Source organism: Dryobates pubescens, chromosome Z, assembly GCF_014839835.1.
Source record: "Dryobates pubescens isolate bDryPub1 chromosome Z, bDryPub1.pri, whole genome shotgun sequence".
NCBI classification, from domain to species: Eukaryota; Metazoa; Chordata; class Aves; order Piciformes; family Picidae; genus Dryobates; species Dryobates pubescens.
The window spans coordinates 114,582,073-114,605,224 of record NC_071657.1 but is presented as its reverse complement, the minus strand read 5'-3'; the positions used below and the strand labels follow the sequence as shown (position 1 = coordinate 114,605,224).

Here is a 23,152-nt window from a genome sequence, read left to right as displayed (position 1 = left end):
GCAGAGGAGAGTTCAGTGTCTGTGTGGATACTGATCTGTGTGGATCCGTATTCCCCTCCTAGGAAATCTCAGCATCCAGGAAAACAATCTTAGTGCTTTTAACACTGATGAAAGTTGAAAGCAGTAAACAAAATCATGGACTAAATCATCCAGCGCTGACATGTCTTTTGGACAGCAAAGAGCCTTTCAGTCAGAGACATGAAATAACATTTCCATCATGTTTTTGCTAGGCCAATAATTAGAAGTGATTTAGGATAGTAGTGAAGGTGCCTCTAATGGGCACCTTGTGGGTGTTAATAAAGGGAAGAATACATTAAATGTGGTGATTTGTGATTGGGCTGATGGGGTTAATATTTTCTTAGAATATAGCTGGCAGTTTTTCTTCCAAGTAACAGTGTAATGTAATTATAAGTACCTTAGTAGATGGACTCAATTGCTCCTATCATGAAAATTAATTTCAGGATCATGCTGAGGCTTTCTTTCCTTTCTTCTTTATTTTTTTACACTGTGCAGGAGAGAACAGACAAATGAAATTATGTTTGAACAGACCTACTCATGTAGGCCTGTCCAGTTCCTGTGAATGACTTAAACTGAAACCTGTGGGAAAGTAGTGCATTTCTTGCTACATTCCTTCACATTTTCTGTGCCTGTAAAACTTCTGGTTTTCTTACATGCTCTTTCAAAGCACTTGATAAAGCTAAACATATATCTCACTTTCCCCTCATATAAATTAGAGATGCTGAGTTTTCCTTAAATGTTTCCCAGAAGTAACTGAGCTATTATTACAGCTTTTCCAATCAGTTTTGCCGAGCTTTTTAATCAAGCGTCTTCAGCACGAGTAAATGCTCTTACTGTAGTATTTTTTTAAACAGTCAAATAATAAATTATTATTAGGCAGCTTTTATGTTCTCCATTTTTTAATGCATGGCAAAATACCAAATCCTGGAAGGTATAATCTCAGCATATATGTCTTAAATTTTTGTGTTAAGTGGAAGTCTAATATACAGAATGATTGCAAAGGTTTTCAAAGAATAAAGTTGACAAAAATCTGACATGAAAAATCTATGCTTACTGATGTTTTGAGCTCTTGTAGTACCTTTAGCCTTGAAGAACTTAATGGAATTAAATCAAATAGGACTCTCAGAAATTGCTCTGAAAACATACACAAACTTAGAGAGATAGCAGCAACATGAAAGTGTTGGATTGCTGCTGTGTGGTTTGAAACCTTAATTACCGATACTCATTAGTAGATATACATCTGACCTCTACTAGTTTAAAGCAGCTAAAAATAAGTCTTAAACCCATAATGGAAGAGGAATGTATAACAGAACAAAGTAGTGAGTTTTACTCTGTTTGAAAACAGTTTATTGCATGCCTTTAAACCCGTAGGCAGATACACTCAGGATTAGGGCTTGTAGGTTTGAAACTGGGTCGTGATTTGAGCTGCTGATGTGTATCTGTATTTGGGCAGGACGTTCATGGAAAGTTTTGTACCAACTATCGACCTTGCAAGCTCAGTGTATTGACTACGGAAGTGCCTGTGCTTCCTTAGTATTAATATTTCTTGCTAGTCTGAACACAGGCTATCATGTGTTAATGAAAGAAAAAGAAAGCCTGTAAATCCCTTTCCAGAGAATCCTTTGCATGGTGAGGGAGGGAGAAACACAAATGTACTTGCCAGTCCAAGCACAACTGCGCTGGAGTTCATCACTCCCTTTGCTTCGGGTTTCTAGAGAGATACTTAATGGTGTTTGAATATGACTGTATAGTGCCATTAATGTAACAATTTTCATTCATACAGTGCAACAGCAGAAAGATAATCTCTGTGTTAAGTACTTTTGCTTTATAATCCCTGGAGAGTCAGAAACTCTAAAAGCAAATATTGTATTTACCATAGACTGTAAAAGGGGAAGAAATGAGGCTAAAATGCAAAGCAGCAAAGATAAAATAGAGTTCTTTTTGGATGTCTGCAGTGGTACAATGAATATATACATACACACTGTTAGGCTTTTTATATTATCTCTGATTTGAAATAAACAACATGATTACAGATTAGATCAATCATGACTTCAGTATTTCTGGCCAAAGCAAGAAAAGACTTGATGTGCTAGCTACCCATGTAATTGAAGCAGAGATTGTTTCACTGTTGGTGATTTCTTTAAGGATTTTAATTTACAACAATGAGTATTTGCTGCATTGTAACCTGGCTTCTCACGTCTGCATTTGGAAAACAGTCTCTGCTTGTATATACCACTGGAATGACGATGCAAGGCACTAAATACCAAAATGGAGAAGGCACTAAATATCAAAATGGAGTGTTGAATGCTGATACCTGATACCTCTTTTCCACAATATGGCAGAATGGGAAAATTGATGCCCACCTGTCCGTACTCTGATTTGCAGAGGAGCTCTGATGGAGCTCAGCCACTGTTGTGGATTGGGGAAAATGGAAGTGAAGCATCTTTCAGAATTCATCAAGTGAGCAGATAACCAGCACACCCCAGAGGACAGCTATGCCTTGGCTACTGGAAAGTCTGAAGGATAAGATGACTTTTTCCTGCATCTGCCTTGTGTGTTTCTTGTCACAAAGTTAAGGAGCAACAGGCAATAGTAGCTGGAGGATATCAAAGATGCTTGAAAGCAATTTAGCCAAAACAGTAAAGGGTAAAAGAGATCAGCAGTGTATAGCACATTTATTGTTGTGGAATAGTTATTCAGACTGGAATAGAGCTTTTGGTAATCAAGAAAAAGATCAAAAATGATGACACATGATGCTAGGAGCCCTGTATTCAGGTGCCTTGAAGTTGCTGTCACTTGCTCTGCTTTTGGAATACTATCCAGGAATAAAGCACTAATGAGGGCCAGCTAACACAGCTTCCTTATTTTTATGTATTTTGTGTATTTTTAGTAGAATCAGGAGTTTAGTGAAGAGCAAATAAGCTAAATGTAAATAAAAGATGTGTTAAGGACAACTGAAAAGAGGTGTGGCAGAAAACAAACAAACAAGAATACAAAGGGAAGTAGAAGAATAGGGGTAGTGTAAAGAAGAAAATATGGTCAAATTTACAGAAAATTACCTGAATGCCCAGAAAAATAGGTTTGGTAGCCTGCTTCGGATGGACAAATGGTGCCTTTTCCCTTGGATTGCCTCAAGGGACACCATCCAGGCTTCCAGTGCACATCCAATGAGCTCAATGGACCTTCTCTTTAGGGTGCTAAGAAACCTTGGTGATATGTCAAGATTCTCTTTCTTGTGGGCAGCTCAGTCCATATTGAGAGTAAAAGTCTATTTTTCAGTGAAAACTAATGGCATTGTTCCTTTAATCCAAAATTGTACAATCAACAGGACTTTGCACCTTTTTTTTCTTCTTTTCCTCTGGAGACTGTTACTTAGAATGATACAGCTAGAAACCCATGCTTAGGTTGCTCGTTGATAGTTCAACAGTAATTGTAGTTATGGTTCATTTTGCTTGGATGTTGGTGGCTCCAATCTTCCTGTAGTGTCAGTGGTGCAATTCAGCTGTCGTGTACAGGTTCACTGTCCTTCTAACTGGAAAACCCTATTGCAGATATGGCTACTAACATCTGTAAAAGAGTTAGAAGAACGTATGTTGTGGGTGTGCTGTGAAAAAAATAAAAAAAGGAAAAAAAAAGGGGGGGGGGAGGGAGGGGTGTGTGTAGTATGAGGTAGAAATGCAGGTTGTGACCAAACCATCAATCTTGTCCACTCTGCAGCTATAATTTAAATGAGAATCTATATACAGGAAATTTAGTCAAATAATGTGCCTCTGATTACTGGAGGAACTGAGATGCTAACTATAGAAAGCAGTGCTACAAGAAGTTAATAAATGACATGGAAAGCTGAAATGGTCAGGGAGATCCAAGTAGCTGCAGTGTTACATGCTTCTGTTTAATTTTTCAACTAGACACTTGGAATGACTTCTTTTACAAATGACAAAGAAAAGGATTTTCACAGAAGGGATTGCAGAAAAACACAAGTCTTCCATTCCACAGGACTTTGCATGAAGTACTAGTACACTACTCAGTACTAGTACACTACTCAGGAGGAAGTAGGGCAGGTAAATTAAATCTGCATTTCATTTCTGTTGAGCCTCAGCAACTGAACTTTAATGCTTTTTAATTACATTCCTTACCTGGCTGGTGAGATGGGCTGTATTAAACTACAAATACTTTAACATCTGGGGCTCACTTGTTCCAAAATGAACACCATTGCCTTTAATTCCCTATTTGTATCTCTCTGCTCTTACAATATTTGCCTTGTACTGATTACCCTTGCTAATTGCAACCCATCCAATGCTGTGTGCGGAAAAAAAATCCAACATTTTATTTGAATGATTTAATGCTTTTAAGTCATTTTGGCTTTGCTGACTCATTGGTCAACCTTGAAAAATCATAACAGTGCAAACATTGCAATGCCATCAGAGAACTAGCAGGTTGCACAGGGGACTCTGTTACTGATTAGTGTCATTTTTTTTTTCTGAGTTGAAAGAGCTATTGTGTTTAAGGCCATGAGATTTAGAATTAGGAGTAATTAAAAACCAAGGCCGCTGCCTTTATATTTTTTAGATATGAAGGGCCCCAGGAGTCTCTGTAGTCATTAGAAAATCCTATTCTTGTGCTAAGCTTGTCCTTATAAGCAGTTCTGTTGCTGGCTTTCCGGAATGTAAAGCAGGATCTTGTTCAGAGTAGATCCTGAGAGGGGGGGAATATCATAAAGGCAGGGAACAAAAAAAGTGTGTGTGTGTGCATGTGCTTGGGGGGCAGATGTTTAGTGGTTGCATGGTTGCTTTGTAATGTGTCCTTAGCAACTGGCTTTCTGCTTTAATGGGAAAAATAGATGGTGGGAAAGCATTCAAGGAAAGTGGGTCACATTTGATCCATGATCTAAAAGGAAAAGTGGGGGGAGGGAATAATCAGCTCAGATCATTAATGAGGTGAAAATTGATCCTTATAAGTCTTATTCATTAAACTGGGCTAAACTTCTATTGTGATATTGGTTGTGTGGCAGAAACTGCAGCTCCTGCTCTCTCAAAACACTACAATTGCTCCATAGCTTTTTATTTTTAAAAATGAGTTAAAAAAAAAAAAAAAGAAGTTATTTGTTTTAAACACTCTCAAACAAAACAATGATTAGACATGACATTTTGGCTGTGGGGCCTTCCTTTCAGTTCAGGAAAATATAGAACATAGCTAAGCTGTCCTTTCCTGGTAAAAATGAGGTCATTTGTAAAGCTTTGTGTACATTTCTGCAGCACTCGTAGAACAGAGCTAGCAAAACACTTCTCCTGAAGTCTCAATCCAACCTCTACCAATATTCCCATTGTTAAGAAATGCAGACCCACTGACCAGGTAAGATGAGAAATCGCAAGCTGTGATTTAGACAGAATGACTCCTCAAGGATATGTTGGTTTGATTTAACTGTCAGGGGTGCGTACGCTGCAATTGTAAGTGCGCTGTCGTTTCCGACTGAGCTTCTTACAGCTCCATGTGGCTAAGGAAAAGCATTTTGTAATCTGTTTCCTTTTCCATGTGAGCTGTGCATGTGTTCTGAAATAAGAAAAAATCAGGCTTGATTTTTCTCTTTGTTGCATATACAAGTATATCATAGACATTGTATTTGTTAATCCCTTTTGTTCATAAAAATGCCCTTAGTGATTAAAATTTATTAAATAATAATTTGTTCTATATAAAAGCTAATACTGGTTTTCATAATCAGCTGTTTTTCTTCTATCAATCAAATGTTATATAGCTGCTAATAATTCAAGGTAGTTTTAATTACCATCTGATTCTAATGCAACACTGTCCAAGAATGCATCATCAAATTAAATGAGAAAGGATAGCAAAAGAGGTACTGGATAAGTGATTGAAAAGATGGAGGGAAGCAAGATGTGAGCAGACTCATCAGAGCTGCCTTGCCTTCTGTCTTGAAATTTCGCAAAATACATTCCTACTCTGTCTAGGAAAGCCTTGATACTGACCCTTTAGGATTCCCTGACTGTTCTTTGTAAAGCATTAACTGTTTCAGTGAACTGTGGTGACATTCAGTCCAATCATTGAAAGACGGAAGCACAGACAAGTAAAGAAGCATTCACGATCTTGGCCTCCTTAATGAAGAACTTGTTAGAAAACAATAGACTAAAATTTCCTGACTTTGTAGGCTAAGTGAACTCGGACCTGCTGTATTGTCTTAATGACCTATTCAAATACTCTGAGAGTGTGTTGTATTTCCTAATGCATGAAAACTTCTGGACTCACAAATGAAATTATGTCTGATATTTAAAATGTAGCTGGCATTGTTTGGGGCCTCAGAGATGCTCCTGCAATGCAAATGGTAATAGTGGCTTTGGAAAATACTTCTGCTGTATTGCATAATTTTAAAATAATGTTTCTAAAAGACAAATCAGAATTGCATCAAGCTAAGAGAAAAAGTATACCATAAAAGGTAGGGTTTTGTCTGTTTTTAATAATAAAATGGTTCAACATATATGAAGTTTTACACAGAGTGATTGCCCATTGCAATGGGCTGCCCGAGGAGGTGGTGGGGTCGCCGTCATTGGGGGTGTTCAGGGCGAGGCTTGACAGGACGCTTGGTTGCAGGGTTTAGTTGATTGGGTGGTGTTGGATGATTGGATGATAGGTTGGACATGATGATCTCGAAGGTCTCTTCCAACCTGGTTTATTCTATTCTATTCTAGTGTTTTCCTCTGAGTGTTTTGGAGTCCTTTGTTGGGATGGGAACATAGCGTGTTGATTCATAGGTGAAGGAAGATAAGTGCAGCAAAGGGAAGAGACTTATGAGATGAGAAGTGGCATTCTTGGTTGCATAGTCATCTGCTCTTTACTGTTAGAAACAGTTTCTAGTTTTGTTCTTTTGTTGGATTTTGTTTTCTCTGAAGAATGGTTGTAGCAAGAGAACTGATGTGCCTTAAAATAATCTGTAAGTAATATCCTTCTCAATGAACTTGAAATTGCTCAAGCAAAGCTCTGCTTTCAGTGTTCATAGCTGATGTGCTGCCCAGCTAGCTGCTGTCTATCATGAATGATTGCCTGCGCATGAGGTAGAGAGATCCTTCCTTGTGTTAAACCAAAATGAGCACAAGTCCACAGTCCTCCAGTGGTGGCAGTCAGAATGAAAATCCAGGCTTCGCATTTTTAATCCATATCTCTGACTTAGTGACATGTGCAGTAAGGTTCAGCTTTCAAAAAATTAAAATGAATGTTCATATTATTAAAATTCTGTATTTGATGCTTGGATTCCCCTCTTGTTTCCCCTATCAAGCAATTGGGACCTGTGAGCTTCAAGTCTGTGTTCTCCCATCAACAACATCCAGGTTCCTCCACCTGCCCAGGGGTAGGTTTCCTCCCTTTCTCCATCTCCTGTGCAAAGGTGCTGATGACTGCACAAAGAAGGGTCATATGGAAAAACAGTTGAAAGAGAGTTAGAGATCTTAGAGAACCACACGGTGTTGCTAATCCTCCAAATCCTTCCAAAGACTTGTCATCACAAATCAGAGTTTTCCACTTCCAGGGGGAGGAGGGAAAGGAAAAATAAGGAAAGAAATTAACTCTGTGGTGCAATGACAGAGACTGTGTTTCACACTGCCTCTGACAGTCAGCCAAATCTGACCTGGCCAAGTTTCCACTGGTTGAGTACATTACAGGGAACTTAAAAATACATCCACCAGTGTTTTAGTACCTTCTCTGTTGCATAATGCTATTAAAGTTAAGAGGTTTTGTACATCATCGGATGGCCAAAGGAATGGGAATGGCATTTCCACTTTTCCCATCTCCTCCTTTCCTGTTTCTCCTGGAAAAGTGCCAACAAGTTGCCAAGACCTGGGTTTATTTTCACTTGTGAGTAAGTCCTCCAGAGCAAATAACAGCCCACAAGGACAAGTTTTTGCCCAAAATGTACAGTTAAGAAGTTACCTCATCCTTTTAAATTTCTCTTGCTGCAAGTATTTACCATGACTTGAAAAGTTTGCAAAACTTATGTTTTTAAAGATGTGTTTACCTGTTCCTGTCAGTTGGTAAACGAGTTCCGAATGGCAGCATTCTGCTGTTTTCCCAAGGCTGCATTTGCACAGAGCACTCTGGAAACTCACAGCTAGAAGATGGAGGTCTTTGAAGTCAGAAGTGTCCCTAAAAATGACTGCCATATGATTTGGGAAGGGTGTGTGTTGGGGTGTGGTTTTCTCAGGGCTTTTCATGGTACGTTTATTAAGAAAATTCAAACCAGTTTGATTCTTTGTTTCTTTTTTTCTTGGAATGATGCCTTTGAAGGAGGAATGTTCCTTTCCTAATTGTCTAGTTGTTTATTTTCTTGTGAGCCTCAAAAGAGCAGCATAACTAGTGAAGCAGAATAACTTCCTTACGATAATAGGGTAAAAATAAAAACTAAATAAGCTCTTGTACTATAATAAGAGTTTACTTCAAAGGCTTAGGTTTGTTGTTGACTGTTCGTGTGTCAGTGCTACTTAGCCGTTTGTGTAACTACTTTCTCAATATAACTGCTGGTGACCCAAAATACAAAGGAAAATGAGTACTACTTTGAAGAGCTTAGACCACACATTGCAATGGGATTTAGACATTTCAACAAGTGTGGAATGGAGACAACATGGCCCATTTTGTTGTGTGCAGGGCAATGCTTTCCATCTAGCACATGTAGTGTTTATTTCATTATGAATTGCTTTGTATTCTGGCTTCATGGCAAATTTCTCTTCTGTAATCTACATATCACGGTTGCATGTGTTGGTAGTGATACTTCTAGTGGAACCTGATTCTGCCAAATTTTTCTAGCAATATCATGTAACACTTGCTCAGCAGTCATTGAAGCCAGCTCCAGCGCAACCCATTATCCTGTCTGCTATGAAGCTGGTAGAAGTACCTGTGCTGTAACATAGAATCAATTACCAGTGATGTTAGGTTCCCAGGGTTTTCCCCCTCCCCTCAAAAGCACTAGAGTGAGTTATAGAAGTATGTTAAAACTCACAGGGGAAAATCACTTTGTAACTATTGACATTTTAGTAGTAATCTAATGAGGTACTTAGATTTTTCTAGTATGTTATACTGAGGAGTCATTAGAAAAGATTCAGAAAAGGGAAACTTTTGAATTTTTCTTTTTAAGCTTCTAATACAACTTTTAAAATCCCACCCTCTATGGATTTTGTTTTTGTCTAGAAATCTGATGAGATATGAAACATGCTCTACAGAAAGGCTGGGCACTTTTTCAATATTGCCCATTGGAATGGGTTGCCTGGGGAGGTGGTGGAGTCGCCATCATTGAAGGTGTTCAAGAGGAGACTTGATGGGGTGCTTGGTGCCATGGTTTAGTCGATTAGGTGGGTTGGATTGGTTGATGGATTGGACATGATGATCTTGAAGGTCTTTTCCAACCTGGTTTATTCTATGTATGTACAAACTCCCTTTTCTGCCACACCTCAGATGGTGTGTCTTCTGTCCTCTTATTCACCTCACCCTCAACTTCCAGTGCCCCATAGTTGTTTTGCAAGGGCATCTGGGAAGGTGAGGTGAGCCGTGAGGGTTTTACTTTGCCTCTCCTAACAGGGACCTGCATCCATTTCCTTCTGCATCTTGGGTCATCTCCCTCTACAGAGCCTGGGTCCTCAAATCCAACTCCCTTTCACATTCCCTTACATTCCTATGTCTAGCAGCTTCTTCCTTCAGTTCAGGCACTAGCTTAAGCAGATAATCGAGCTGCTCACACCTAATGCAGGCGTTATCTCCGTTGCCCTCCATTTCAGGTGCCAGGCTCCAGCACTCTCTGCAGCCAGTTGCCTGGACACCTGCCTGCTTAAGTTCGACCTCAGTCTCGGTCGACACATCTTTTGAAAACAGCTTTGTGGAGAGTTAGAACCATCCCTATCCCTGGCCACGGGACCCAACTGGAGAGCAATTCAGGAACGAGCCCAGGTGACTCAGCACCTCCCTGCCTCTGGTGAAAGCATCGCCGCTGCAGCAGTCTCTGCCCACGCCACGCTGGGCTCTCGGGAGAGGAAAGCTGGCTTGGCTGGATGGGCGGGGACATGCCGGTCCACGTGGTGGGTGCCTGGGTCCTGCCTCGGTGCGCTGCAGTTGCAGTTAGCACCTCCTGGTTCTCCAGATGCAATGTGGCCTAATGAGTAAGCACATCTTATCCACCTGCAAAATTGCCATGTAGTCCTCTGGGATAGGATTGCTCCACTCCTGCCCTACCCTGGATTCTGATAGTGTGGCAAAATGGAAACTTGGATACTGGAATAACCAAACTCCTTCCCCTTCCTCCTGCTGCTGGTGTAAGTCCACTTGCCCATTCACTGAAATACAGCATGATAGTCTGTGTTTTCACCTGTGCTGCAGAAATCAGCTTTGTCATCTTTTTGACCTCCAGTTCACTTGAAGTTTGCCATGTGCAGAAAGCAAAAAGTTGGCTACATCCTTCAGAGATGATGGCAGCTTCTGCATCCTTCCTATGGGCTTGCTTGGCCTGAAAGCAGGTCAAGACCAGACCATGCCGTAGTCTGACATACTCATGTTTGTCACCCCAGCAGTATCATATTAAACTGATGGTGTACCAAGATGCGGTGGATTGGCCACCCTAATCTGAGCACGTACGATAGCCGAGAGCTCTCGTAGCGTACGCCGTGTTTGTGTATATGCTATTAGTGTTTCCACTGAGGTCTGCATCTTTTCAACAGCTCACTGCAGCTGTATTTGCGCATTATAAAATAGCGTGCTTTAAAGTGCCTTGTGAAGCAGATCCTTCCAGCCTCACATTGTAAGGAGACAAGAGTCACACCATGTAAAAGTGTGTCTGCGCGTGTCAGCAAAGTGTTTTTTTCAGCATGATAGCTGAGTGCAAAAATTTCAAGAGGAATCAGGCAATTAAATTTCAAACCCACATCTCTTCTGTTTGTTAGGAATTCATCGTTTCACACAGATGCAACATTGTGTGTCTCATATCTTCTCATATCTATATACACAATTTCATTTTAATTTTTTTAATATTGTCTTTTCCTGTTGTTGGGATTTTTTTCCCTTTCTTTCCTGGACAGGTTATACATATGCTAATAGAAATATGCCTATTATTTGAAGCATAGTTCTGCTTGTCAATGAAGCTTCATTAACACCGTTATCACTGCCTGACATTTATCTTATAATTTTCCAGAGTTGACTGTTACATCTCCATGGAAACACAAATTGCAATTGAAACAAGTGAGATAATAAAGGCATCCATAGAGGATTGACAGTATGCAAGCCCACAGTGTTTGCAGGCTAGATTTGTTTATAGTTCCTTAGATAAATCCATTGCAGTGGAGATTTTTATTACCTGTCTCCTCTCTTTCTATGACTGCTGCTTATTGCAGGGTTTAGAACATGTTTGGGGTTTGTTTTTTTATTTATTTTGCTTTTTAATTAGAGCAATAAATTATATTGGACTCAGCAAGGACTGCATTGAAGATGTAAATTCTAGAGTGACTTTTCTGTGATGAGATATGAAATTTTAATATATAATTTTGGCACTGTGTAGACTGAGGCATTCTTAGATTGGTTTGGGGTTTTTTTGAAGCAGCCAAAAGCAGTGATCATGGACCCTTTTTATTTGCTGACTCAGTATGCAAGAAAGATCCCCCCCCGCCCTTTCCTCTGTACCTAAGGACTTTCTAAGTTCGTGACTCTAAATCAATTTAGATGGTGCCTCAAAGCATAGAGTCATGAAACTGGAGTGGGTCCAGAGTGAATTAATCTGAAATTAATTTGATTTTGAAAGGCTCCATCTGGCTGTGTTTGGAAAAGGCATTTAGACAGATATATAAACAAATGATCATCTGTATTCTATATGCCAGATGTGGTGTGAAAAAAATGAAGAAATGATTTAAAAAAACAAAACAACAAAACTCTGCTGAGGGGGATTTTGCTGTAACGATGCTCAACTTGTTAAAATTGCAATTGCATCACACTTTGGACAATAATCTTTTTTTATATTCAGATTTGTAAAAGGAAGGAGTACAGAGGAGCTTGATATAATGTTTTAAGTAAGAAAATTGATTGTCAAAGCTTGCTTTAAATGTTTGAGATCTCACATAATTCAGTGCAGCTAACTGAAATTAACTGTGCCCTTAATATGAGCAATGCTGTGATCTTCCATTCCCTTTTTATGGAAGCTATTTAGGTAAAGCAGCCATGTCAGACACAAGATGTTGACCTCCCTCTCTTTGGACATATGCTTTTGGACCCTGTGAAAATAGCTCCCTGCACTTCATGGAGCTGGTCCGAGTGTGTGTGTGCACACGTGGGTGCCAGTGTTAAAATGCATCAGGCTGTAAATTAATTCTTGCAATAACTGGCTGACTTTAGCACACAGAAATGGCTGTGTTTTAAAACAAATATTTGGAGGACACCTTTCCATGCTCTCCATCCCCACAATGCCAGCTCCAGCACACAGATTGCTGTGAACTGTGGAAGACCTTGCAAACCTCGTAAGAACTAACAGATAACTTCCAGCCTGGACATGAAACTTCATAGAAGAGTCATGTCATTATTTATCAAGTGGGGAAAAAAAAAAAAGCTTTCATTAATGCCTTTGAAGGATTTATGGGGGAGAGCAGAGAAGAAGGGACTTGAGTAACAATTTTCTAAATTTGGAGCAGTGTTTGGAATGTGGAGAGAGAGAGACAGAGACTGACGTTGTTGACAAGAAAACAGATGGTCCTGTGTGTCCTGAATTTTAAAAGCCTGGTACTATTATAATTTGGTTGTTGACATGTCACAAATATATATGCATTTGGGTATAATCAAATACTTATTTTTTTCTTTTTTCTTTTTTTTTTTTTTTTTTTAAATAATAATACCGATAAATGTTTCCTGCCACACAGAAAGAAGTGTGCTTCATTGCAAATATGTGTAATCAGCAAAGCAAGGCATTAATAATCCACACCATTAATACTGAGCAGTCAGCTGCTTCAAATTCAACTTCACAGGAAGAACTATATCAATTGGTGCTCCAAAACTATAGTAATATTGTGCAAGTGCGTAAGTGCACTCTCCTGTTACAGTCCCATAATGCAGAGAGAACACCTTTTGCGGTTTGAGTACTTTTTAGATGCAGCACATATATATGTGCAGAAGGATAACCCCTGTCTCAAAGAGACTACAACAAAAGACAAAGTTGGTGAGGAGCACAAGAAGCACAGCTATGACCGTCATAGTTGTAGTGATCTGTCAGGATTCTGTTGCTACCATAAAAGATTCGTTTAGAGACAGGTTATAAATTAGAAACCTTTTTTTAATGCTAAGCTCTCTGGGTCAAAACCAGATGTGCAGCTGCCAACAGAAAGCAGATACTTAAAATTCATTACTTTAGTATTTATTGGACATGTCTTAAGTCTTGTGGCACTTTTCTCCTGCTGTTTAGAGTTAGAAAGGTAACTACCTTACATCTGATGAAGATGGATCCCATCTCATTTGAGCATTTAAGAACAAAATCTGCCAGAAAGGAAAAAATTGCTTATTGGGTGGTTGCCTAAGCAGAGCTTCACGTTACAAAAAGTTATTTATTGGTGGCCTCCACCTAGCATTCAAGTGATTAGTTCCTAAACGCTACAGGAGAGTCTGGAAGAACAAGGCTGCAGGTTAATACAGAGGCTGTTAATTTAAATCTCCAAGCACACACTTCAGTAATTTTTACCATGTATCCCTATAAATTTATGATCCTCATCCATACTTAAAGAGGGCAAATAAACTTGACATTAAGAGATGAGTTGGGGTGTGTTTGGCTTTCTTCAGCTGTTAAAGGACAGAGGTCTCTCACTGGCTGTTGAGCTGCTACTAATTTCACTTTAGTAAAATCTGCAGGCCAGTGCAAGAAAATCCTTAAACATACTGAAAATAGACCATTATGGATTTTATCAGCATATAAAAAAGGACACTATTCACCTCAGACCTGTACAGATGATGTGTTTAATTGTTTACTTCCACTATTGAATGAACTAACAATCATATTTAATTGGTTTCCAAACTAGAGTACTTAAACCAAACCTCTTCATCTCCCTGTTTGCCTTCAGTTCTGCACTTTTTCATTCTCTTGTTTACACAGATTTTAGCTTGTATGAGTTACTCCACTTGTGTCTGTGTACAGCACATACACATCATTAAGCATGTTCTAAAATATAATGTGCTTGATTAAAAATAGGTCAATACATCAGCAGTAGCAGTTGAGACAGCACTGAGATGCATTGGACATTTCTTTTTTGAAAAAGATGTATTTGGATGTCATTTTGAAGGTGTGAGGTAACAGATGTGCAAAGCTTTTGCAAAGTTACTGTTGCTTGACTCTACAGTTGTAGGAAACATTACCAAAAGATAACTTCATTTTGTAATTTTAAACATGCATGCAAGAGAGATCCAGGGTTTAGATTAAAACCCCAGCCTTAAATCAAAGTGGTTTGTAACAGGGGTGGTGCAGCAACACAGAGGCTGAGCACCTGAAGAGCCACCAGCTTCTAGAGGTGAATGTTTAGCCACGAGGCTACATAGACCCAGACCCCTCCCTCACTAGCTCTGGTGAGAAGAACTTTCAGGGCTAATTTTACAAGCTGAAAGGGTAATTGCATTTTAGCTTAGTTCTTGTTATGATTTCCTTTCGTGTCCTTGATTTCTTCCTATGATACTAATGAAGAATCTCCATCTATACCTCTAAAAACTAGGTGTTTTTATCTGAGGTAGGCTCAGCTGTCTTCTTATGTTTCTTCAGTATCTGTTTGCTCAATAGTTTTCCCTGTTCATACATCTATTGGTATCATACAGTCTGACCTACCTGCTTGAAAGGCAGCTTTTCTCTGCTGCTCCTTCACTCAAATTTGTTCTCCATCAAAACATTTTTCACAGAATCATAGAATGACAGGGTTTGGAAGAGACCTCTGGAGATTATCTAGTAGGAAAAGATTTGTTATTTTTCCCCCCAGATTTTCAAATAATGTGTCCTCTGTGATAGGACGCTGCCTTCTTACTTTCCTTAAAATTTGCATTTAAGGTGTTAAAGTGGTCATAGGTACTAAATCTGGAATTAGTCAGAAAAGAAGTATCCTTTATAGAAATAATGGTTTGCATGATCTAATATACAGAGAGTTGCCAAAGCTGGGCTGCTGCTAATCACTGATTCCAGCAGAAAAATTACTGTGAGTTTTAAATTATCAGAGCAGTAATAAGGACTCCATTGTCTCAAGAATCATTATGCTTTTACAGGTAATTTCTGCCAGCGTGGAGGCAATGCAAGAAAAAAAATCTTTGCATTTACCATTCAGTGCTTACACGAGCACTTGAGTGTTATTAGCTACTGAGAAGAATAAAATCTGAACCTTGGATGTCAGGTATTAAAAGCCATCAGAATTGTTCCTGTAGTTCATGTGCGTGTGAGCGCAAGTGTGGTTGCTCTCTGCTGGATGGCTGAAGAATTGCTCAGCTCTTTGTTAACGGCACTAAGATGGAGTAAGGGAGGATGTTTTGTAAGCTCTGAGTTTCAGTATCTCTCCTGCAATTGCAGTTGGCCTTCAAGTGTAGCAGAATAGCAGCTTTGCAAGTCTTATAGCTCCTCAGTTGTCAGCCTCGCTGATGGGTGCAGAGAAGCCTGGAAAAAAATGATTTTGTGGGTTTTTCTGCATGCATAGGACCAAACGTCTGTCAATATGCTACTTTATTCATTGGGGATAATTGCAGGTTCATTTAGCAATTGCTGTTATTGTTGTGTGCTACTTAATAATAATTATTAATATTAGTACAATTAAAAGTTGTGCATAAAGCGGTACAAGGCACTACAGCGAGAGCAGTTAATAAGTTTTAAAACATTACCTTTCCTTTGAGCTGTTTCTGAGCAACGCTGCCATGAAAACGCTGATAGGCAAAAAATAGAGTAGGATAGGATAGGATAGGATATAATAGAATTAACCAGGTTGGAAAAGACCTTCAAGATCATCAAGACCAACCCATCATCCAACACTCGCAGACTTGACCATTTATGGCTTAAAAATATGGAACAGCTTCTTTTAGTGGTTTGGTTTGGTTGGGTTTTTTTTGTTTGGGTGGGTTGGTTGGTTGGTTTGTTTGCCAGAGGTTCTAGCCTTTATTTTGCTGGCCAAACTCCAATTTAGGTAATTATGATCTGTGCCTATAAATCGCAACCCCCTGCAGTTTTCAATTGAGTATGGTATTGTTCTGCCCTTCCTGGCTGAAATTGTTGTGCTCCATGTCATTAAACAGCTGCCATCTGTCACCTTACGATGAAGTCTTTCCTCTCTAAACAGTGAGCCCTTTTGGGCCCTTTCAGATAGAATTTGCTCATAAACCAGCAGTTATGATCTTTCAAGTACTGTAAGGTGATGCTTGTTTGTCTCTCAACAGCAGTTGGAGTCCTTCTAATGGGTGTTGTCCCTTTCGTCAGCTTGTGTGATACCCTGGCAGCGAGTCCCCAGCTTGGATGTAAATATTTATTACTGCAAAACCCAGATGCCTGTAAATGCCTCTGCACTGGGATGGATTTAGTAGTCTTTATGCTTGGAACCTGTTTGTTATCATGTTCTCCTACAGATGTATTTTGCCATAGAACATGGAAAAGGCAAATCTCCTTTAAAATGGTAAAAGCACTAAAATAAAGCGAAAGCTGAGATATGAATTAACTAAAACAGAATAGTGAGAATGGCTCTGGGAAGAGTTAAAAACAAATTTTTTAAAGTGGATCTCGTGTAAACCCATTTGGTCTTCATTAAGAGCTGATTTTCAGTACCTGGCTTGACACCTAGTTCATTAATGGAAATGAATGTGGATTAACAGTGATGAATTTAAGAGAGTCCCTTTCGATCCCGACTTTGTTTCTGAAGTCTTTCTTTAGTGGTCAGTTCGCTTTTAGCAGTCTTGCTGTAATTACAGCTATGAATGGGAGAAACAGAGAAGGCATCTAGTAGGTTTTTCTGGTGTTCCTGCTTAAGCAGCAGTGATATTAAAACAATCTCTAGCTCCTCAAAGAGTGGCCCTGTCAACTTGCTGAAATGATGGAATGGTAGTTAGGTTATTAGAAGGAAAATTGGCACAAATTGAGAGAGAGGATGCTCTGGCAGCAACCACAAGCTGCCAGCGACTCAGTAGCTTAATCTCTGCCCTCGGGCTGCTCTCTACGATACAGATGACACCTTGTCAGTGAAGACGATGTGCTGGGTCAGCTCTGAGTCCAATAGGCTAAATTGGCCACGGAGGGAAGGATTGCTGCAGTGTAGAGACAGAAAGCCACATAATGTAACTTTTAAATTTATTTATTTTTTTTAATTTATGTCATCATTTGGGTACTGACAGTAAGTGTTAAGGGATCCCATTCTCATTAGTGTCCCCTACACACAGCTATTTCTGTATGCTCCCACTTTCAAGAAGTAGTCTTTAGCTTTTACAAACTTTCCTCTCGGAAAGTTTCACACGTGGTTTCTTTTTTGCCTGGTTATTTCTTTGGTACAGCAGAAGGTAAAGATGGGGGAAGGAAGGAGCCATGTCCTCTGAGAGCCCTCGTGTTGGCAAAGAGAAGTAACAAACCAAAAGCCCTGCAACTGCTGGTAACCAAGAGGTCTCAATGCAGAGCTGTAATGTCCCTTGGGTGAAGATGAAGGGTGGGAGAACATAAGGGAATTAATCTTTAGCAGAGATTATTTGCAAGGCATCAAGAGTATCTGGCTGGATTTTGTATTGACTCAACAAACTTTGTGACAACTGAACTATCAGGCAGGTGTGCTATGTGGTTGTGTTCTTCAATGGAGCCTTCAAGCACAGTGCAGGTATTAGATTCATAGAATCTAAAAACCCGGTCCGGTGGGGGTGGGGGTGGGGGGGTGGGTAGGGGGTGTCCCGTTGTTCTCTTCCTACTGTTTTATTCCTTTGTTCAGTTTGTCTGCACAGACTTTAGTCTGATGGCTGTGGCTGAAGCTGGGTGAGGATGCTACTGCAAGTCCCATTGGTGCAATAGTGCTCATGTGTCCCTCAAAACCCTGACAGTGAGAGTGAGATCCTCTCCCATAGTGCTAGAGAGCCTTAGCTTGCACTGGCATCAAAGGAAATGCAGTTTACAAGAGGAAGCCAACCAGTACCCCCTCTTCAGACTGAAATTGCCTATCAACCCCCAAAATATCAGCAGCTCAGTGAAACCTCTACCTTGTGGCAGGAAAGCATTATAAAGAAAAGTGTAAGTTACACTCGGGTTTTGTTCCTAAATCTGCAGGAATTAGTGGATTGGCAGAGCAATCAGTGGATGGTGGAATGTAGTCTGAAGATGTTTTAATGACCTACCCCAATTAATTCTGGCAATGATTCATAAAACCTGTCCCCTAGAGCTTTGCGTCAGTGTTACAGTAGCCTGTTCCTGGAGTCGGAGCCTTTAGCCATTTTTTCCGATGATGTATTTCAGGAATATTATCAACATAATTCAACTTCAGTTCCACCAAATAAAGAAAGGGCTTAAGCATTTTGTAAAATAAGAGGAGATCTTGGCCTATGCCTAAGCCTTTAGCTCGAATCAGGAACTTGATGCTAATGAGGTCATTAACCTGAGAAAATGGGTGCAAGTGTTCAGTTTTGTGGTTTCCTTAAAATTGGCTTGTTAGCCATGGAAATTGTTGTGCTCTTGGTGCTAAAGGAGGTTTGGGTAAAGGAAAAAGCAAACAAACAACCTCATTATTCTTTATTAAATATGGCATTAGCTGTAATTTTGAGCTAAAGGGACAATTATTTACAGATTTCTTAAAGAAGGGATCCAACAGAGAATAGGTGAATGGCATCATTTAAAAATTAACTCAATTCATTTTTAATGTAAATAATGTGGAGCATAAACGAAGCAAAAAGTAAAGTCAGTTTCTGAAATAAAATAGTTGTCTGAGTCCAGGGCAAAGCTGGGGGCTGCACAGCTAAGCTTTTCCCTTTCTCTTCTCTTTGCAGATCCAAAACCATGTGTAAGTTAGTTATTTTAAGCTGAGTCAGTCAAGGGTTTTCTGGGTTTTTTTCACATGTTTGGGGGTCAATTCTTTGCTTTGGCTTAAGTGTTACATATATATGGAAAATGCAGTTTCTAAGGCCAGGAGAAATTATTTTTCCAGGTGTGCTTGTGACCTGTAGAACAGCTTCAAAATGAAGAGGGTATTTGTGCAAGAAAGGGTATTTGTGAATGAAACATGATACAAAGAGACCAAATCTTTCAGTCTCTTAATCCGGCAAGACTTGCAGAATCAACAGGAATTTTGTCTAATAAATGAGTGTGAAAAATCCTGTTGTCTGCTGATCTGTGTTGAAGAGACTTCACAAAGAGTGATCATATTTCTCATTGTTTATTTAAAATGTGCCTTTCATACAATTTTCTCCTTCCTACTGTAATCAGGGAAAGTGCTGAAGTTAATATGGACATATTAATGTGTTCAGGTGAATTATGCTTTCAAAGAGATGAAGGACATGAAACCAAATAATTTGTCTTTGCACAAGTTATAGCTGTGAGCCAGGGGAATTACACAGGGTTTTATTTTTTCTTGCCAGTCTTAGATTTTTTTTCCTTCTTTTTTTCACATGCAAAATACGGGTTTTGTCTGGTTGTGCATGTTTTGAGCTCTTCTAAGTCCTCCTGTGGGCATTCTCTCCTGAACAATCATCAAATGGAGAAACTGTAATTAAAGCCAAGCTTTTTTGAGACTGGCAGGTAGCTCTGAAATACCTGAGTCCTACAAAGATCAACTTTCAACATTACTGAACGCAAACCACTTCCCCTCTTTCCACTGTAGAAAGATAGGGACAATGCTCTAAAAGTCGCATCTCATTACTGTTTTTTCTTGGAACTGAAGTATCCAGAAATTATCACCACTTATGGAGTCTCTAGCCAAGTAATCAGTTGAAATTTTTGTCCTTAATTATCAATAAGACTGTGAGGCGGGGGGTTTTGGGGGTTGTGTTTGTGGTTTGTTGGGTTTTTTTTACTTAACATTTAAAATTACCTGTTTTCCTTATGATTACAACATTTCCTAAACTATTATATACCATTTGTCTCACAGAGCAGGTTATCTTTTTAATAAGGTCTTTTCCCCTGGCTGTTTTGAGCTTAGATGTGCGTCTGGAGATCAGATAGGTAACAATTACAGCGTGTGAAGAATTCCAAAAATGTGATGTCTTTTTGCAAGGATTAAAGAAAACTTTTTTAAGCCACGTTTCTGCAACAAAAATGGCAGTTTTGCCACTGCCTTCTCTTTCAAAATTCTGTGTTGTTTTGTTGGTTGGTTTTGTTGTTTGGGTTTTTTTTTTAATGCCAGGGTGCAATAAGCAATGTGCTTTAAACTGGAGCTTCTCTGGACTGCTTTTCCATTTTAAAGAGCATAGGCAACTAATCGGCAGCAAACAGCCACATAGCTGGAGTGTTTTCCATTCTAGGCAATATCATACTAATTTGATGCACACATGGATGCTTCACACAATCTGCAAATTCATCGCTGGTATCTTGCATTAGTCATCTGACAGATTGCCAAGTGTTTCATATTCCTTTCATGTGACTTTATTGCAAAACACACTCACACACGCACTGCCTTATTTCTGCCAGTTTAGTAAGAATTCACTGCAGTTCTGTTTACAACAGCCATGGAGAGAAATCTGCACTTATTTGCAACTATCCTCTGCTTTAAAATGCAAAAGTCCTGTTTTGAGTTGGGCTGCTCTTTTCTTATATAATGACATTAAGCAGCAGCCTGCAGAGAAAACCAGACTCAATGAAAAATGTAATTGCACTTTCTTTTGTTTCATAATACTTATGCTATTAATTAAATAGTGATTTTTTTTCCCCCTCTTTCTGCGAATTGACATCATCTTCTGCATCTCGTGCACGTGAAAACTGCATAGTCTCCTGACTTGCCTTCTCTTTTTAATCTCCTTTTCCACTTTCTAGTAACGGCACAGCTAACAAGATGAATGGAGCTTTGGATCATTCAGACCAACCAGACCCAGATGCCATTAAGATGTTTGTTGGACAGATTCCCCGTTCATGGTCAGAAAAAGAGTTAAAAGAACTTTTTGAGCCTTATGGAGCTGTCTACCAGATTAATGTTCTCCGAGACAGAAGCCAGAACCCTCCCCAAAGTAAAGGTACAGTAGTTATATTCTCTTTGCTTTCAGCTTGTTTGGTTGTTTCTTTTTCTGATGTTCTTGCCTGCATTCAGGATTGCTAAAGATGTTTGCATCTAGGCTGTCTCTTTTGAAGCATGCTGTGTTGAGCTATGCAGCAGTCCTGAAAGGAAAGGACTGCTGAATACCTATCGATTACTGTCTTCCTCCTCTTCTTAAATTGCAGTTTAAATGTCTGTTATCTGAAAACATGCGTTCGAACTGTGCAAAAATAACAAAAGATTGCCGTTCTTGTTTAAATTATTACTGCCAAGAAACATGGAAACCTTGAGCGGTCACTTGCCCAGGATTAATTCATGAAAAGTACAGCTTTCTACTACCTTTTGTTTTGTCACTTTGCACCCCAGGTGGGAATGAATAATTTTAAGTATACAAAAGAGGAAAATTGATAGCAGTGGGCTCTTGCTACATCATTGCTCCAGAGACAATAAAAATTAAAAAATAGTCACCCTGCCCTTTTTCCAAAATCTGATTTCTTTTCTGCAGTCATGTTATAGAATTGATTATTTAATAATTTTTGGCCTTTTTCGAAAAGAAAGGATTGGCTTTCCCTCATACATTTTTCCTATATGCATGTATATGCATTGTCCTTAACTATATTGCTTTTTCACTGTGCATCTATGCATATTTAGGCATGTGAGAATTCTATTATACCTATTAACACATGCTTACACATAGACTGGAAATGAAGATTTTGTTTCACAGAACACATTTTTCTTCCTCAATAGCTGTATACTTTCATTGACTCTTAGGTTTGGTAGATGAAAATGTTGCTAGCATTGTAAATAATTAGTGCAGCTCAGAGGCATAACTAGATATGCATGTATGCCTGGCTGTACGGTTACTATATAGTTAGTCATTCTTACTGCACTCCTGCCATTGCTTCTAAGAACCTTTAAAGCACACATGCTATGGAGAATACCATAAAGTTATTTTATGGGCTAGGAGCTAACTAGCAGTGCAAAACAGCACTCACTTGAGATTTCCAGTTCAGTGAGAGGTGACTGCTGTCATGTGAGGCATTCAGCACAACTTTGGTGCTCCTGTGCTTTAGTTCAAATCACTGGTAAGGCTCAGCATGTCCTCCTTGCCCTGGGTATAGGACAGAGGATCCTCTCAGAGGCCCTCTTATTTGCTTCTGTGATCTAAGCAATTTTGTGCTTTGAGTGATAATAGTTCATTTTGGGTTGCTTGTATATATCACTTCTGGTTAAAAGGCTAGGTGCATTGGTGTCATACCAGCATCAAGAAGGGGATTCATCTCATCATACTTTGCTGCTAATCAAGTCCCCATACTCTTTTCTTTCAGTAGCAGAAGGTATTTTTGGTTGAAGTGTTTCAATGTGGTTCTGCTTCCAGCTCCCTTCTTTCACCAGTATTGATGTATTGTGGCATGTAGCCCCCTGCCATGTTAGCACAGAGCCCTCACCACGTTTCTTTTTCTTGTAATGCTGGATAGAAGACAGCATTAAGAGGTCAAGCAACTGGATTTTCTGCAGTCCAGGCTGCTATGGATGAGCAAACTCCTACTTAGTTTAAACCACTAAAATGCTGAACCTTGAGTCTCGTCCATTTAGAAAGAGCTGATCCCCTGGCCACAGAAATGCCTTCCCACTAAGCAGTAAATGAAGTGAGAATGATACTGTGGTTAGACAGAAGAAAGCCATTGATTCCCATTTCTGTAGAGTTTTCCATTATACTGTACCTGTCAGGCTGCTGGAAGGCATGAGACTTAAGCACAGGTCATGAAAATCTTTGTTGACTAATTATGAGCCCTTGTAGTCCCTGTATCCACTGCTCTTTTGAAAGGTGGTTGATATTTGCATGGTGGTGGTGGTTTTGGTTGTTTTTTTTTCACTTGGGCTCTTTTCAGACATGCAGAGATGATACCTTTATGTCACTGCAGGCATTATATGTTTTAATGAATAAGTGAAATCAATCCTCAAGAAAGACA

General features: G+C 39.4%; 1 protein-coding gene across 13 annotated transcripts in view; it reads left to right on the top strand.

Moving 5' to 3' along the window:
* Positions 1–23,152, top strand: part of CELF2 (CUGBP Elav-like family member 2) — a 464,286-nt gene that overhangs the window by 309,134 nt on the left and 132,000 nt on the right. For 12 of the 13 annotated variants that reach the window (XM_054178211.1, XM_054178222.1, XM_054178214.1 and 9 more), the window contains one exon: positions 20,963–21,159. In XM_054178211.1, coding sequence (XP_054034186.1) covers positions 20,963–21,159 — 197 coding nt within the window. Of the gene's footprint in view, positions 1–20,777; positions 20,796–20,962; positions 21,160–23,152 lie in introns of those variants that run through there. The other variant, XM_054178221.1, reaches the window with a different exon arrangement.